The 17,925-nt window shown below is 51.4% G+C and overlaps 2 protein-coding genes across 2 annotated transcripts in view; one reads left to right on the top strand and one right to left on the bottom strand.

Moving 5' to 3' along the window:
• Positions 1–17,925, top strand: part of CDH23 (cadherin related 23) — a 210,892-nt gene that overhangs the window by 147,656 nt on the left and 45,311 nt on the right. The window contains exons 18-27 of the mRNA XM_031053064.2: positions 1,267–1,339; positions 1,621–1,737; positions 2,293–2,405; positions 4,540–4,647; positions 5,815–6,004; positions 6,906–7,051; positions 7,362–7,581; positions 8,495–8,647; positions 9,613–9,726; positions 10,885–11,033. Of these exons, the coding sequence (XP_030908924.1) occupies positions 1,267–1,339; positions 1,621–1,737; positions 2,293–2,405; positions 4,540–4,647; positions 5,815–6,004; positions 6,906–7,051; positions 7,362–7,581; positions 8,495–8,647; positions 9,613–9,726; positions 10,885–11,033 (1,383 nt within the window). The remainder of the gene's footprint in view (positions 1–1,266; positions 1,340–1,620; positions 1,738–2,292; positions 2,406–4,539; positions 4,648–5,814; positions 6,005–6,905; positions 7,052–7,361; positions 7,582–8,494; positions 8,648–9,612; positions 9,727–10,884; positions 11,034–17,925) is intronic.
• On the bottom strand, positions 13,180–13,695 carry C4H10orf105 (chromosome 4 C10orf105 homolog). The gene has a single exon (XM_031053063.2). It carries the CDS (start codon positions 13,693–13,695, stop codon positions 13,279–13,281), a length of 417 nt encoding a protein of 138 aa, XP_030908923.1. The 3' UTR covers positions 13,180–13,278.

The raw sequence follows: 17,925 nt of genomic DNA, 5'->3' as shown, positions 1-17,925 counted from the left end.
GGTTTGCAGTGGGGAGCTTTGGAGTCCATGTTGCTGAAGTGGAAAATGTCCTTCTCAAGTAGGAAAGCCATGCGCTGTGCTGCAGGCAGGTGCACACCAGCTACAGCCAGATGGAGAGATGGCCCTGCCTCCCTGGGAGCTGGCTTGCTGGGCTGTGGCAGTGCTGAGCACAGCCTGATGAAGTCAGGACCACTAACGAGAAACAGCATGGTGTCTGCTCTGGCTTGCATCCACCCAGCCTGAATGGAGGCACAGCTTACCCGGGTCTGGCTGCAGGTGACATGTGGAAGCGTGCTCATCTACATTTCCTTTGCTTTTAAACTGCCCAGACCTCCTGTGTTTGCCCGGGGGTGATGACCCCAACCCTGCTGTGTGAGGAGAAGGGAAGGTGAGGACAGCACCCTGGGCAGCCAGCAGTTTTCTCATTAGCCTTGGAAGAGGCATGGTGAAAGCTGAGTGATGCAAAGGCTGATTAAAGACCACCTGCTTCCAGCAATGAGAGCAGAGGATGGCAATTTAATTGCAGTACGATGGGCATCTGTGGCATGTGAAATTGCCTCAAATATCAAGTTTGGTGGCAGCAGGAGCAGCTGAGCCTGCAGGTCCATCAGCAGTCTCCAGGTAGAGCATGTCTCTAGAGCAGCCCCAGGGAAACAGCAAAGTCCATAACAGTGTTTTAATGTCCTGGCAGCTCCATCCTTCCCTCCATAGGCTGTTGGGTTTGGTTCATTTAGGGCAGATTCTTGACATTGTTTAAATAGCATTTAAAGGCCCCCTGGAGGAGCTTTAAACTGGTCCAAAATCTGTTTTGAGGGATGTTTCAAGCAATTACTCCTGCCTGGTTTCACCAGGCTGGCCATAGTTGCTGGCAAAGACAGGCTTGGAGGGAGTGCATGTGTATGCTAACAGCTTTCTCCCAAAAAATATTGTAGCTGATCTCTCTGCAAACACCCACAGCAGTCCTCTTAAACAAAAGTAGCCAAAGCTAAGCAGCTACACTGACCAGTCCAATTTGGTTTCAGACCTGTTGTCCATGGTTCTCAGTAATGAGATAGTTGGTATTTTCCCCACTGTATAGCTTAGCAAAGTCACTGGCAATCCACTTACCCTAACCTCAGCAGTCTTCAAGCCCACCTTTCCCATGCTCATGTCTTGAGCTGGTCACATCTTGAGACGCAGTCAGCCAGGAGCATCCCCCATACCAGACTTTTGTAGCTACCTGATGATTTTGCCTTTTTCCCAACCAGCCTCTTGTCTTTGTTTCAGGATGAAAATGACAACCCCCCCACATTCAGCAAGGCCTCCTACGTTATAACCATCATGGAGGACATTATGGCAGGTACGGAGCGCACCTCTGCTCCTTTTCTAGGCTAGCAGAAGGGACCTAGGTGTCTTACTGCCAGAAGTGGGTGGGTGATGGCTTTTTGGAAAGGTAAAAGGCAGAGACATGTCAGAGTTTCACAGCTGAGGGGCCTGGGGGTTTGGCCCCATTGGCATACAGGTGAGGGGACCCCTTGGCTGGGTGACCTGCAGGAGTGGTGTTGGGGGCACAGGGCAGCTGGGTAGAGCTGCTTCAGGCTGCAGATGCTCATCCCAGCCCTCATTTCTGACTCCCCTAAGGAGCCACGGTGCTGTTTCTCAATGCCACTGACATGGACCGGTCAAGGGAATACGGGCAGGAGTCTATCATCTACTCCCTGGAGGGCTCCTCACATTTTCGGATCAATGCTCGCTCAGGTGAGCCTTTGCACATGCTCTCCTGCTTTTCCTTTCAGTTCCCTCTCCTCAATTTCCCCTGGCTTTCTTCCCCATCACTGTTCCTCTTTCACCTTCCTCCTCTCCCTGGAGCAGCCTGCTTAGGAGGCACACAATCCAAGGGATTCACTAGATTTCAGATACCACCACTTGCTTGGTCACAGTGAGAGCTTTGGCTGAGGGGTCAGTGGAAGCTCAGCTCCTGATGGGAGTGACACCTAAGAAAAAGCTTTGGCTATCAAAGGAGCTCCTGCCCACCTTTCCCCACTGACATGATTTTCAGTTCATCCTGTGCAGAAAGCAGTGTGAGGGATCTCAGGCAGTTGTTAGATGGGCTCCCAGGGGAAGTTACAGCAGGAAGTCTGCAGGTGCTTATTCACATGCTGACCTTTCCAGGATCCATCTATTAAAAATGAATCAGAAGAAAGGGCCCATTTGTGAAGGATCCTGTTTCTGGGTTTGAGTGTCCCTTTTTTTCACCAGTACCCCTGTTCACCGTACAACATCTCTAATCTCTCTCATCCCCTGTGGCTGCAGGAGAAATCACAACAACATCTTTGCTGGACCGGGAGGCCAAATCTGAATACATCCTCATTGTCCGTGCGGTGGATGGAGGCGTGGGCCACCATCAGAAGACAGGCATTGCTATGGTGAGTGTGTGAAGGAGCAATTCCCATCTTTTTAAGCCATAGGTGCCTGCCTGGGGCTGGCATTGGGAAGGGCTGCCCAGGCACCGGTGCTTCAGTTCTGCATGCTAGCAGTGTTTAATTTTAGCTGTGTGAATGGATAAAGAGCTTAGAGTGGTGTCTGCCCTCTGGGCTACACCTACTACTGCTCACAGCCCTTTGCAGAATGACTGTGCAGGCTATGTAGACCTTTGAATCAGTCTCCCTTTCCTGGCAAGACATTCACTCAGGAGCCACTTGACCTTCCAGAGCTTTACATGCTCAGCTCTCCATGTGAAGGTGATAACAGGTACCTATTCCACCTGCAACACATCTCCCTTTGTTCATGCCTCTTGAGAAAATGCTTAGTTGGAAAGCCTGCAGGCAAGCTTAGTTGTTCTTGATGACTGCTATTCACATACTGCCTGTATCAAGGGTTTCCAACCAGTTTGTGATGCCTAGGCTCCTCAGACAGTTCTAGTGGAGGCACAAGCCATTGTTCTGCAGAATGAAGCCCAGTGCTTTGCCTTGCCCTTTGCAGGCATCAGGGAGGCCTGTTGTTTGCAGAGGTTTTGTAAAAGTCTTTGGAAATATCAGGAGGTCAAAAGCCAAAGATCCATCTCTCACTGCTCATGGCACCATGTTGGTTTGAACATCTCATAATGTTTGGGTGCCCCTGGCCCTGGAATGCTCAACTGGGTTGCGGGAGAGATCTCCCATGTAACAGAGGGTGATGCAGAGAAATACTGTGGTTGTGCTGAGGAGATCCCTAAAGTAATTGTCGCTACTGCTGAGGACAGGAGGAGTATGATCCAAACAGCAGACCAGAAGCTCCCTATGCAGCCTCCCAGAGGCACGTGGCTGCCATGGCCAGGCAATAGCATGGCAGTGTGGATGCTGGCCCCTCTTTGGGGCTCCAGATGAGATGATGTTCTCCTAACAGTTTTAACAAAAGGCTAAACGAAGTTTTTGCAGCACAGTAGGGGAAAAAAACCCCAACAAACAAACCCAAAAAGCAAAACCAAGCAACCACCACACCTGCCCCCCACCAAAAAAAAAAAAAAAAAACAACAAAAAACCAAACAAACAAAAAACCCCAAAGAAACCAAACGAAAACCATCATAGTTCCTAAAAATTTAAGGACAGTTAAAACTTGGTGAGAAGTGGGTGGTCAATTCAGTTTGTCTGCTGTCATTAGCAAGGATGTACACCAGGGACTCAAAGCTGTTCCATATAATCATTCTTGATCTGGGAATAAGAGCCCATTTGCGGGCTTTGCAAGGTCTCTGGGTGTCAGACAAGCACCTGGGGTGCTCTCAGTAAAGGTGGGTCACCAACCTCCGCAGATACCACCTCTGTGCCTTGGCTTGTGCCCGGGGACTGTGGTGTCCAGATTCGCCTTTTGTGCCACCGGGTGGCACCAGTAGCTCAGCCTGGCGCGGCGGCAGGACCCGCTCACTGGGGGGCAGAGGAGACCTCAGAAGACGCCCAGCCAGGCACCGGGGGCTCCATCCCTTTGTCCTCCTTCCCTTGAACTACAGCTCTTCCCCCAAGCACCTTTATAGATTCACAGGCTGGACTGAAATGGGTGATCTGGGGAGGTGAGAGACTCATAGACAACAGGAGGCATCCCGCAGGTTCACTGCTGTCACTTAGATGACATTTCTCACGCTGAAAATGAAGCTAGGTAACACTTCAGGGCACCACCCTCTTCCCTGCTCTCTTGTCTTTGCACCTCCCACCCCCTGTTAGCATACCCTCCTGATTTCTCATTTATTCCATTTATTTGTTCTCTTTTTACCAGTTTTTCCTTCCTTTCCAGCTGTGCTCCCACTGCACCATCTCCCCCACCACCATGATCAGTCCCTCCAGTGAAGTAGCTGCTTCAAAACACACCTTGTGCCCCTGCAGTTATTTTACCTGCAAAGTAATAAGTCCACAGGAGCCAAACCAAAATCAGATATGCCAAGGAGCCTTGGCTGTGAAGATGCAAGAAGCTGTTTTTCTGCAGGCTTTCCCTCTGGAGGGTGAACTTGTGTTGGGTACCTGGTGCTGCACCTCCAGGGGATATGTCATGCTGCCCCAGGAGCTAATACATCACTTGCTTTCTCTCTTGCAGGTAAACATCACGCTGCTGGACATCAATGACAACTACCCCACATGGAAGGATGAGCCATACTTCATTAACCTGGTGGAAATGACCCCCCCCAACTCGGATGTCACCACAGTAAGTGCAAGGACAGGTGGCTGTTTTGCTAAAGCCTCTTCCTTTCACCTGGTGAGTTTGTCACCTGTTTGGCTGGAGCAGGGAGTCACCTCCTAACTGGTGTCACATTCAGTCAAGCACCGTCTGAGCCTCCTCACTGCTGCCTGTCCCATGGGTTTCTCCTTTCTGCTGGGATTTCATTTTTCCCTCCCCATATTGTGTGAGGTTTGGACAAATTCTCCTTTTCTTAGTCTCTCCTGCAACCTCCTTCAAGGACCTCTCTGAAAGACATTGATTTACAGCCTTTCAAGTCCCTCCGGTGAAATAAAAGAGGAGAGAGGGAGGTTTGTACTCCATCACGCCAGGAGAAAAATGACGGGCAGGAAACAGAAAATAAATGAGAGAAAAGCGAAGAGAATCCACAAAATCATATAAGGAGGAAGGCTGCAAAAGAAAAGGAGTTATGGGGAGGGGGGAGGTGGGAAGAAAGGTCTGGCAGCACAGCCAGAGCTCAGCAGTTTCCTCTCTTCCAAGTGGCCCCACTGCTCAGCGCCTGTTTGATGTCATCTTGCCTTTGACATCCCAATTCGTTGCTGGGAAAATAATTATTGTGTCACTGATATGATGTAAATTCAGCTGCAGGACAAGCAGCAGGGGCCGGGGAAGTTACGAGTGTGATGAAGTTGGGGTTTTTTTAATGTAGATGTCCCCTGTAATTGCAAATGTCACAGGGAGGACAGTAAAGCATAAAATGTCTGGCATGGAGAACTCCACCAGTGAATTATTTCCAGCATTTCCGATGTGGCAGCACAAGTTCCTCTGTGTGCCTCTTTGTCCTGTTCATTTTATTTTCCTGAAGGATGCTTGTTTTCTAGCTGTCTTTATTTAAAAGTAAAAAGCCCATTGAATTGCTGCGTGCTTCTGTCTTTCTTGCCATGTCATTACCTCCCAGGCTTGCAGAACAATTTTAGTGAGATTTAGCACCACAGTAGAGGTCTCAAGGGTATGAAATCTCTGCAAGTATCATGAAAATATATAGCTGTATGGAGAAAGGAGAACTTCTCGCTGCTGCCGGTATGGGGAAGCCTCCCATGAGCTCAGCCTCATTGTTCGACACTGGTGGATCTATGTGAGAACTCCCTGTGGGAGTTAATTCCCATCTTTAATTTTGCTGTTTCTCGGTGGCAGGTGGTGGCTGTCGACCCAGACCTGGGGGAGAACGGCACAGTGGTGTACAGCATCCGACCCCCTAACAAGTTTTACAGCCTCAACAGCACCACGGGCAAGATCCGCACCACTGGTGTGCTGCTGGACCGGGAGAACCCCAACGCCCAGGAGGCCCAGCTCATGCGGAGGATCGTGGTGTCGGTCACTGACTGTAAGCCCCGCTTCCTTCCTGCTCGTCTTTGCCACAGTGCCTGGCTCCACCGTAGCTGGAAATTGCTGGGGCTCAGGTTGCGCAAATGTCACCCTCCTCACCTCCGCTTTCCCTCCCTGATGGTTTTCACGTGTTGAGTTGAATTTTCTCAGCCTGATTTTTCCTTTATGATGAAGTTTCTTTTTCTTTTCTATTTTAAGCACAAGTTGCAAAGATGTTTTTGAGGTTAGAAAATGAGAGTAGGTTAAAACCTTCCACTAAAACAAACCAGAAACCTTCAAAATGAGAGCACAGTCATTTCTGTAGCAGCCCTGACAAGGATCCTGAGAGGCAGAAACTCTCCCTCTTCTCAGCCTGGCTCCATTAGTATCTAGGAAAGTCAATTGAGTAGCTGGTGGAAAAGAGCTGACCAAGTGGTGAAATGTATTCTTTTCTGGAAATAGGATCTTAGGGAAACTTTTTTAGGAAAAAAAAAAAGAGATAGGAAGATAATTTTCTATTATCCAGCCAGTTTCCAAGAGGCAGGCGGCACATATAACTTCCGTCCCTTTATATTCTTGCACCACTCAGCACTGTGCTAAAGCCATTGTCCCATTCATCCTGCCAGAAAGACAGAGATAAGCACAGGCTGGTGTTGCTCTTGTTTTTCAGCTGCATGCACAGGTAGCCATTGGTCTGCCTTGCATGCCTGCTGCCAGGGTCAGTTTTGTCCTGCCAGGGGACTGTGTTCGTTCATCTGACCAGCAGCAGTGAAAGGGGTAACATGGACAGGTCAGTGCCTCAAGGGGACAGCCCCATCCTGCGCTATTGTCCACACAGGAAGTGAGAGCTCCTTTTTAGGGGAAAGGGGTGGAAACAACTGGGGGCACTAACCTTGAGACCCGGTTCCTGGCCTCCACAGGCGGGAGGCCACCCTTGCGAGCTACTAGCAGCGCCACAGTTTTCGTCAACCTGCTGGACCTGAATGACAACGACCCCACTTTCCAAAACCTGCCCTTTGCTGCTGAGATCGCTGAGGGCCTTCCTGCAGGCTCCTCTGTCTTCCAGGTGAGCATATCCCATTGCTGCAATGCCCCATGCTGGGAGCTGCTGTCACTGCCATTGCTTCTGCAAAGCAGGCAATACATTCTGTCCATCCTCTAGCAATGCAACTGGAAGGATGCAGAAGGGGTTGTGCTATCCCACTACATGTGCTCACTCCCAGCAGAGGGGATGCTCCAAGGCCTCTTTGTTTCAGCCCAGCATCCCTGAGGGCAAAGAAACACAGGATTTATGTACTGTGATTTTCATTGTCAGGAAATGATCAGGCTCGCTGATGCTCACCCCTTTGCCCCCTTCCCTCCACCCTCCCCACCAGGTAGTGGCCATCGACCTGGACGAGGGTCCAAATGGACAGGTGACGTACCGCATGCAGGTGGGGATGCCCCGCATGGATTTCCTCATCAACAGCACCAGCGGGCTCGTCACCTCCACCACAGTGCTGGACAGGGAGAGGATCGCTGAGTACTACCTGCGGGTGGTGGCCAGTGATGCCGGTGTGCCCTCCAAGAGCTCCACCAGCACCCTGACTGTCAAAGGTGGGTGCATCAAGACCCCTCCAAGCCCTGCCTGGTTCCCCTCTGGTCCCAAAAAGATGGGTGACAAGGACACCTCACCAGAGGAAGTATAGTTTATATAGGAGACACACTGAGGAGTCAAATGGGTATATGAATTGACCCATTACGCCTGTTTTTATGTATGGCAACACGTAGGGAGGGCAGCCCACTGCACTGCCATCTCTGCAGACCTCACATCTTGTCCAGTGTGAAGTCAGCATAGTGCAGATGGGGAAAATACGGCATTTCTGGCAAAGCCCTCAAATTCTGTATTGTTTTTCTTTCATTCTGCCATCCCCAGTGTTTCTTTTTCTTTTGGCCTGCCTTTTGCTTCAGCATGTGATTTGCATCAGCTGCGTGTCTGGACAGCCCAAGTAATCCCAGTTCAGAGCTGGGCCTTTATTCTGTGGTCTGTCTTTAATTTAATACATTTCTATTTAGTGGCCTTCACACAAGGCTAGTGCTGAGGATAAGCATCATCTGGAAATAAACTGACTTTGCATTATCCTCAGGCCTGAGCTTGGAAAAAGAAGTTTCTGGTCCTGTAACTCCAGAGCCCTCTGCCATCCACGAGGAAACACTGAGCTTATATTTAAGCCCCAGATTTTTCTTTGAATGGAGATGGAAATCAGTTTGGTCCAAACAGTAACTGTAATTACAGTTATGAAAGGTTTCTTTTGATGTAAGGGGAGGCATCTGTATGTGTTAGAGGCAACTAAAATACAGCCCGCAGCCATGAGGACAATTCTTTACAGCCAGTGCTCAGGCATCCCTGCCACACAAGTGGCAGGGAGCAGCAGACAGGTGGTTTTTGGGAGCCCAGAAGAAAGCAAATGCCTGGCGTCTGCAGCCCTAATGCCAAATCAGGGGCATTCAGATCTGCTCCCCTTTTCAGTTCTGGACGTGAACGATGAGAACCCCACCTTCTTCCCGGCTATCTACAATGTGTCGTTGCCTGAAAATGTGGCCCGGGATTTCAAAGTGGTCCGGCTCAACTGCACGGATGCTGATGCTGGGCTGAACGCTGAGCTCAGCTATTTCATCACAGGTACGCCAGCCTTGCAAACACTGCAAAGGGGTCTTTGGTTGTGGAAAGGAGGAGGCTGCCTCAGCCCTTAGCCACCGTGTTCTGCACATCAGCTCTGCCTTTACCAGCCCCTCCAAACCTTGTACGGCATCGCCCTCTACTGAACAGCCCCGCTTGGCTCCAGCTTTGCAGACTGCCTGTGCCCTGCCAGGGGCGAACCCAGGCATCCCCTGCCCTCACACCTCCGAGATACAGCCAGGAGGAGCATGAGGATGGGCAATATGCTGGAGCAAGGGCTGGGGCAGCATTCACATTTATGGCTGGAAGCCTCTCTAGAGTTTTAGGGTATCTCGTAGCCCTGCATGCAGGTGGTTTTGGGTGGGCAGGGAGCAAGCAGGCATCTGCAGCACCTGCAGCAGGAGGCTGGGGAACCCCCTGGATGTGCTTTGACTTGCAAACTGCACATGTGGCATTTAGCCCTCAGGAAGAGGGTAGAAATAGAAGTGTCACCAGAGTCATTTTTCTCACAATAGCAGCCTCATGTTTCATCTCACAGCCACTCCAGCTTCCCTTGCAGGAGAAACGGTGTGTGTTGTCCCACAGGTACCACAGGCCACGTGCAGTTACCCCAGTTTGCTTCTGAAGCACTCAGGAAATGACCTGGCTCTTACATGATTCAGCTTTTCCTACAACCATCTCTCCTTTCCTGCGCTGTGATGCAGGCACTGCATTTGGTTTGGCAGAGAAGCTGCTCTGCCCACTTCTGCTGCAGAGACGCTTTGTGTAGGACAAGACACAAGCTCATCCTACAAAGCTTGCATTGCTCACAAGTGTGTGAAATGCAGCCCTCCAGGAAGGCAGGCTAAGCACTTGTGTTTTCCACAGTTGAGCTGACCCCATGCCCAGGCTGCAGCACCCCATGCAGCGCAGGCTCTGCTCTCTGCATCCATCACAAAGGGTGACTTGGTCCTTGTCCTGTGCTGCAGGTGGGAACCAGGATGGAAAATTCAGCGTTGGCTTCAGAGATGGGGTGGTCAGGACAGTCGTGAGTCTGGACAGGGAGACTGTGGCATCGTATACACTGATCCTGGAGGCTATTGGTAAGGATTTCCCACTGTTCCCATAGGACTGCTGACACACAGCCACACAGGGTGGCTGCACACGTGCTGAATGGCCTCATGAGAGAGTCAGACAGACAGCAACCTTTGAGGCACTCTATAAACCAGAGTTTGGTGTTAGCATTTCACAACCCACATTAATATGTCCTGACTCCAACATGACTTTTGCAGACAGTAAATTCACCCCTCAGGCTCACCCAGCTCCGGGGCTTTCCCTTTCCCCCAGGGCAGGCAAGGCCACCCATTCCCAAGAAGTTCCACACTATCTGGGGCAGACCTCCACCCAGAAGTGCCAGTGCCACAGCATCATTCACCTAATGCCATGCCAGCATTTGGCTCAGTGGCTGCTGATTAATCCAGAGCCACCTGGCATGGGCAGAGGGCCTATGTGCCAAATGCATCTTGGCCATAATCCCCAGAGGTTTATAATAATGTGCCTGTTTACAGAAGACTTAGACATCCCTTTTGCAAGGAGAAGTAAGTGGCCTGGTGATGAATCTCAGGGCCATGGCATTGCCAGTGCCACTGGGTCTGCAGGACTGGATCCCAGGTGATAAAGGATCTGTTCTGCCCCTCCAATGGGTATCAGACTGCCTGTGTTTTCCCAGTCAGCAGATCCCATGGGTTCCAGGTGGGTGGATTTAATGCTCACTTGCACTGGGCATGCTGGAAAAGCCAAGCCCACTTAGGGTCCACATTACCTCACCCTTTGTGCCATGTCCTTATCTATTGAACATCAACCAGTCCTGGTGCTCTTTGGCTGTGAGCTGAGATGGGTCTACAGAAAACTCATCAGAACCCTGTCTGCCTTCATCTCCCAAATACCTGACCTCCAGCAGTCCCTTCCAGCATATATCACTCTATTAGTCGATGAAGTTGTTTTAATGACTAGCTGTGTTTCCAGCCTCCCTGGGCAGTGGCTCCATGGCAGAGCTTAGGGGTGATTCAGGTTTTCCATTTTCTTTCAGGACAGGCAGAATAAAACCAAACCACGCCATGGCTCAGTGTGGGATTTGCAAGCTGCAAAAAAGACAGGATTTTAGTTTAAAAATTTGGATCCTCAGTCTAAGGGCTCAGTATGACCTGTGTGCAAGGAGACAGAGGTGACCAGAACTTCCTTCATCTTTCTCTCCCCTACAGACAATGGCCCCACTGGGAACCGGCGCACCGGGACTGCCACGGTGTATGTGACTGTCCTGGATGTCAATGACAACAGACCCATCTTCCTTCAGAGCAGCTACGAAGTCAGCGTCCCTGAGGACATCCCAGCTGCCAGCAGTATAGTGCAGGCATGTGGCTTTCTTCCACCAGGGCCCTTGGGTGGGTGAAGGGGTGGGTGAAGGGGGTCCCCCACTCTCCGTGCCCTGGCACCTTGGCTGTCAGCTGCAGGAAGCCCAGGGCAGAGATTTTCTCTCCCCATGAGTGGTCTGTTGCCACAGGAGAGGGCAAGATGTGATCCTGCTTGTGTGCTCCTCTGCTCCTTTGCTAACCCAAACTGTAAGCACCAGGGAGAAGACAGAAAAGTGCAAGGAAAAAATAAGAAATTCACCCATTTCTGCAGGGGGGAGAGGAGAAAACCCAAGCACTGTGCTGGTGAAACCCCTTTGCCTGGCTGAGTCCCCATTTTCTCCCTCCTCCTGGCAGAGAAGGGGCTGAGAGCGGAGATCTCAAGGGGAAGGGAGAAGAGTGCAGGCAAAGAGGTGCCCTGAGAGGAGGGGGGAACTGAGGGAGAAAAGCATTTGAACTCTGCTTTCATTCTTGTTCCTCTTTGAGGGAGCAGTGGGCAGAGCTGAATGGCTCAGTGAGCCCTGAATGAATGCTGGCATTCACACAGCCTCCAAGGGCTTCCAGCATCTCTTCAAACCCAGGGCTCTTCTGGAGCAGGCACCAAAGGCTCTTTGCAGAGGACCCTGGGAAGGCTCCTCCTGCCTTGAATACCTCTCCCAGCACAGGGAAAGGGGCAGCTTTGTCCCTGGCTCTCCAAGGCAGAGTGAGTCACCGGGAGAAGAAAGGAGCCTTTTGACTCTTGCAACAAAGGTTTGCTGGGAGCCCTGCTCTGGGCAGCTGGTCCCCAAGCCTGAGCCCTGCAGCTCCTCGTCACCTGTTGTGCCATGGCACGTGGTACGTGATGCCTGCCTCTGGGGTCAGGCATCTGCCTACAGTCCCTGCCCCTGGATGGAGGTGTGCAGGGGAGATGTTTAGGCAGAGGAGCCCTGCCACGGGACTCCTAAAACTGAGCCTGGTTTTCAAATCAAAAGACTGAGAACGGAGGAAACCCGAGTCTTACATCAAAGTCCTTCTTCTTAGAGAATGATTCCCAAAAGAGGGGATGCCCTTGCAAGTGTGTGGCAAAGGAGAGGTGGTTTTAGGGGAAGTTTGTTTTCCACAGAACAAAATCAGAGGGAAATGGAAATGGGCAATCACTTGGGTTTAGTTTAATTTACACCTTTAGTGTGAGCCATTTGTACTGAAGGTCTCTCCCTTCAAATACATCCCCATGTCCCTGTGGCAATAAGAGAGTTTTCAAAGGCTTCCCCATCCTCTTCTCTGAAAGGCAGGCAGCTCAGGGCCAGAGGAGAGCAGGAATGCCACAGGCAGCCTGGAAAGGTCCTGATGCAGAGCTGCACCTCACGAGGGTCAGAGATCAAGTGAAACCCAGGGAGATGGGCTTTGTTGCTCACCGTGGGGCTTCGCTGAGCATGGAGACTTCACCCAGAGGGGTGAACTTGATAGCTGAACATAGTGTGAGCTGCAGACCTGGAAGAATTAAACCACTTTTTGTGTTTTGTACTGATTCCTTTAAGCACGTCAGCTTACCTGCTGGTTGTTGTAACCTTTCCCAGCAGAAATGAGCAGCTCAGCTTTGCGCAGTGCCTTTCCAAGCTGGCAGTGGCTGCGAGCCTCAAAAGCTCTCTTTAATGCATTTATAGGCATGTTTACCTGCTCCCACTGCTCGTTTATTGAAACAGGTTTCCAGCAGACAGCTGTAGCATACATCCTTCCAAGCATCTACTGCAGTAACCGCAGCTCATTGCATGGAGAGAGAGTAGACAGGGACTGGGTGACACATAGGGGGCAGAAGCCTTCCTCTGCCTGCTCAGGACCACAGCTCAGGGACAATCTCAGCCGAGGATTGCTTTTTGTGGAGCACATTTGCCTCAGGATGCCTCTCGTCAAGGCAGTATTTGTTGGGTAGCCAGCTTGCTCTTCTCTTGCGCAGGCTGTTTGTTCAGGTGGCTCGCAACTTGCACAATGTGTTCCAAAAGAAATTAAATGGCAGTGTTTTTTGGACTGCCTGGTGATAGCTGTGTGTGGTGTAGTTAGGATGCCTCCACCTTTCCTGCCAGGAAACGGTAACCTGGAAAGCATTCGTGAACCTGAAATAGCAAAATCTCTCATCACCTTGCAGAGTCACTGCCTGGAAATGAGCTGCTCAAAGGGGCTCTGCCAGGATGCTCAGAAGGGAACTGAGGCTGAACCAAAAGCTTAGGAAAGAATAGCAGTGTGGGATGAGTTAGTTCCTACAGAGGAGGGTCACATTTTGGTGGACTCCATGATATCCCAGTTCTGGCTGGTGAGGGAGCTCCTGGGGCAGGTGAGCTGTCTCTGGGACATTGGCTGACTCCTCCTGAAGGTGTTGATGGAGCATCGCAGGGAGCCCAGCCGCTTCCAGAACCTCAGCTGGGGCTCACTGGTATCCACTGGGTGATGGGGCATGCACTCATGGGGCCCAGAGCGGGCCTGGTCCAGCGCCGCTGGCTTGCAGAGGGTAACAAAGATGAGGAAGGTTGCCAGAAGGAGGAAGATGCAGACAAGTGCAACAATGACAAGCAGTGGATCTGCTGTCTCAGGGGATGTATAGCTGGGAGGGACCAGCTCAGTGGTTGAAACCAGAAGCCCAAGGAGAGGCGTGGTAGGAGAGGTCCCATTGCCAGTGTCCTCTGTGCTCATCCTCCCTGCAGTGCATAAGGTAACACAAACAAATGACATGGGTGATTACCATCTAGAAGCTGGTCAGAAAGCCACCCTCCATATAGCCTGATGGATTTTTGGCTTGTCTTGATGTCCAAGCTGCATTTTCTGTGACACAATGGGGATAGGAGGAGTTTGTTTTGCCAGGAGGCAAAGCACAGGGATGGGATTTATACCTGCAAACATTGCCCTGAACTGAAGAGCAAAACTATTTGGTAAAGAGATCTAGCACAGGTAGTACTATGTACATATGGTACCATGGTCCCAGTGGTGACACACGTAGGGAACATGCATACATGTTGCATGATGCTTTTCTGGAAGAGATAAATAATCATACACTAGAGACAGTCCAAAATCTTCCCCTCTGAGCTGCTGGGGTTTGGTTCTTCTCTGTTCTCCAGAAATGTGGGTTTGTTGAATGAACTGTCATTTGGCCTTTTAGGATTATGCACTCTCCCCAGAGAAAATGGATGGTTGGTTGAACATCTGCCCAGTTAAGTCCTCATCAAGCTGTACTGCACTATTGCCTTTTTAGTTGTTCTTTTGTTGTTGGGTTGGTTGGTTTTTTTCAGGGGTGAAGCGTAACACCATCACCATGCTTGTGCCAAAAAGTTCTCTTGCATTGGGCATTTTGCTGACCTCGTTTCAGGTTCAAACACGTTGTGGGTTTCTCAGCCCGTTCTGCAAACCGGCTCACCAAAGCCTCACCAGTAAGAGCTCTTACTGAACACCTGATGGCTGACTCACCAGGTCAGATCCCCTCACCTTGCATCCCCAAAGCAGTATGCACCCATCATTTTGCTCCCATGCACCTTCCTACATATGGTCCCAGGGGCCAGCATCTCTCCAGCTTGGAGATGAGGGTTGGGGAAATATTGCTGTACCAACCCTCTGCAATGCGATAGCTTGGCTTGGCCCTTGGTACTCTAGTCTGTATGCTGGAGGTAAAGCTTTATTATGCTGACTTTCCTACAGAGAGGTGGGAGTTAGAAAAGTGATGGAGAGCTGTTTGACTGGTCTGCGGCCAGGCAGTCTCCTGGCAAGCATGGATTTCTACAGAGACCATTTAAAATTAAGAATTTAGGAGGGGGAAAGAAGGGCTGCAGGGACTGCCAGGGTCTCTTGGTCTGCTCTTGCAGCCGCTACCTGAAAGCCACACAGGTTTGTGTAGGCAGCAGCCAGACATTCACCATAAAGCATTCAAAAAAGGGGACAGGAGACATCAGTGACATGTCTTTAATCACTAACTGGAAACTATGAGACACCATGGTGGAGATGAGCTGGGTGGAAAGAGAGATGTTGCGTCAGAGCAGACAAGCATTTCTCACTGTCCACATTACGCAGGTGGAAACAACCTCAAGCAAACACTCTGAGAGCTGCCAGGCCAAGCACTCAGAGGTTAAGGAGTCCTTGAACTTGGGCTGTCTGTGCCCCAGCAGTACCCTCTGTGTGAGGGTACTTACACAGGTGAGCTCTGAGCTCTGGTTTGACAGTACTCTGCCTTGTCCCAGAGAGGACAGATTGCTCCTGCATGATCCATGCTCTTCCCCTTGCAGGCAGTGACCTGGGATATGGAGGAAAAAAGGTCAGAGGCTTCACTAGAGCTGGGTTCTGGGTTTGCAGCATGGGAGAGATGTGATTTATTTCTAGAATACTTTGCATCACCTGAGCTTGAGCATTCAGAGCTGTGATGCTGGCAGCCTCAGGGACTGTATCAGCCTGGTCAGAGCTCAGAGGCTCTGGGGAGATGTGGCTGCTTCCATTGGGCAGAGCCAGGTCTACGCTCAGAAATGAGAAATGCAAAGATAAGTGGTCAGCATCTGAGAACACTTTAGCTCGGGTGAATCCCTGTGCATACTGCAGGCAGGCTCAGGGGGCCAAGACTCTTGTTGATTCCCCTGAAGTGATGTTTTTACCTCTCCTTGCCTGGCTCAGCCACTTCCCCCCTGCTTTTGGAGCAGAGCAGGCCTGGCAGCCTCAGCCATCCCAAGGACCCCTCTGCTCCGTAGCCAGGCTGCTCCTGTGCACTGCCTGGGCATGAAAACCAGCAGGCAGGATTCCTACTTAGTGTGCACACCAAAGGCAGCCTGAATCAAGGTTACCACAGCTACCTTAACTCTGGCATTTACTGACCACATGTGGTTTGGCTTAGTAACCTTATATTGTTCATTAAGAGCAACCTGGGAGGCCTGAGCAATTTTCTTCGGGTTGTTTTTTGCTCTGTCAGTGGTGGCTGTAGGGTTTTTCTTTTACATCCAGCTGACTGTCCCTTAGAAACTCCTCACAACAGATCACACTGATGTTTCCGCAGCCTTTTTCAGCTATGCCCTCTTCTCTAGCTTCTGAGCCACCCTCTCATTACACCCAGCTCAGGCTTCAGAGGAGGTCCAGGCTTTTCCTTACCTGATCTCTAAGACCTTTCAGAAAAAGAGCCAAGTACATGTGAGCAGTGACTCCTTTTTAGGGTTGGTAAGTCTTCAATGTATTAACATACACAAAGCTCTCCTCCTCATCTCCTGCCTGAGGCAGAGCTACAGCTGCTTCAGCAGAACTTCAGAAAAGCCACCAAAACTGTGGTCCTACCAGCAGAAAGGTCAGGGCATGGTAAGAGCAGCACTCCCCTTGCCCACAGCACATGTAGGAATGAGGGCTTCCCTGCTGCAGGGTAGGAGCTTATTGCCTATCTGAAGCATGGCAATGGATCAGTTGCCCACAGTATTTTGTACCTGCTGGGCCAAGCTGCTTCCTGCATCCCTGTTCATAGCATTGCCCCTTCCCAGCATTGCTGTTCCCACCCAAGCCCCATGTTAGTAACCCAGATGGGTTAAGAAGAGGTTTGCACAGCCTGACAAACCCCCACAGTAGGATCATCCCTGCCTGATCTACTCTATCAGGAGATGTCCCCACGAGTGCTTAGGACCCATTACTGGGCAAGAGGCAGCCAAGGATCAGAGGGGGAGAAACTGTGAAAAGCAAAATATTCCTGGGGAAAGTAGAAAGGAAGAAGAAACTACTCTTGTGTGTGAGCAGCAAAGAGCGTTACTCTGCCCAGCACCGGGTGCTGCCTGCCTGGCTTGGCCCAGCTGCATAGTTTGGCAGGAGTTTTTCCATATGCTCTCCCTGTCTTTTCTCAAACTCCTGCAGAGAAAGAAGAGGCTGTTTTCAGGCACTTCTGTGCCTGTAATACAGCTCAGATGAAAAGCAGATCTCTTGCCCCTCCCCATCTTGCCTAGACACACTTTTATGGTGCTTCCTAGCTTTTCCCAATTCACTAACTCTTTCCGCTCACTTGCAGGAATGCTGGAAGGTACCAAACACACAGCTTACCAACCCGGATAGTTGGGTGCTGAAAGCAAAGGGCTGTAAATTACGCTGTACCCCACCACCCTCACTGTTAAGCAGCAGTACTGCATCCGCAGGACTTTCCCCCTCTCCCCTAACTGGGGCAAACAAAGCAACGCGACAGGGAAGGAAGGAGGGATGCCCGACTTCAGACCCACCCCAACCTCCGAGTCTCGCCTTTCCCCATGCGGCTGCGGGATGGCGGCACGGACCCGGTGTCTCACTCCCCGCTCGGGGTTAGCCTGAGCGGGCAGCGGTGGGTTTGCCACGGGGGTTGGGCTCCCTACCTCTCACCGGCCGAGCTCCCGCACGCCTGCCCTGCCGCCTCTCCCACCTCGCTCTGCAGCTGCCAGCCCCCTCCTCCCTTCTGCAGGGCAAGGGAGGGTGGGAGAGGATGGGCAGCCAGGCTGGGAGCAGCCCGAGTGTGCAAAGCCAAGGGGGACACTGAGCCCCCTCCCGGGCTTTGCCAGTGCCGCAGTGCCCGGGGGCTGGAGCCCGCTGGCACGAGGGGTCGAGCTCCCGGGATGCGTTTTCCTGGGGTTTGCCCCTGCGGGAATGCTGAATGGTACAGTCGTGGTGGGCCGAGCCCCCTGCGCCGGGGAGGGGGTGACGGGCTGCCCGCCGCAGCCGGCTTCCTCTCTTCCGAGCAGCTCCGCAACAAGCGGCCTGCTCTTTTTCCATCCTTTTATATCCCCGCTCTTTCCTCCAACGTTTCTGACCCCTTTCCTGCAGCTGGGCGGTAAGATAGGCTTAAATGCTGGCTTTGCTTGCAGCCCACTCTCGCTAGTAGGAGGGTAAAGCAGGCTGGAGGCACCCAGCACTCAGGGGCACAAGGTGGCTTACACCTGCAGCAGAAAGAGCTTTTCT

This window comes from Melopsittacus undulatus, chromosome 4 (genome assembly GCF_012275295.1).
Source record: "Melopsittacus undulatus isolate bMelUnd1 chromosome 4, bMelUnd1.mat.Z, whole genome shotgun sequence".
Classification (NCBI taxonomy): Eukaryota; Metazoa; Chordata; class Aves; order Psittaciformes; family Psittaculidae; genus Melopsittacus; species Melopsittacus undulatus.
Note: the sequence above shows the minus strand (reverse complement) of the source record. Positions and strands in the feature narration are given on the sequence as shown.

Bases quoted from the DNA above. Each gene is read 5' to 3' on its own strand.
- C4H10orf105 (XM_031053063.2), bottom strand. From the start codon at position 13,695: ATGAGCACAGAGGACACTGGCAATGGGACCTCTCCTACCACGCCTCTC.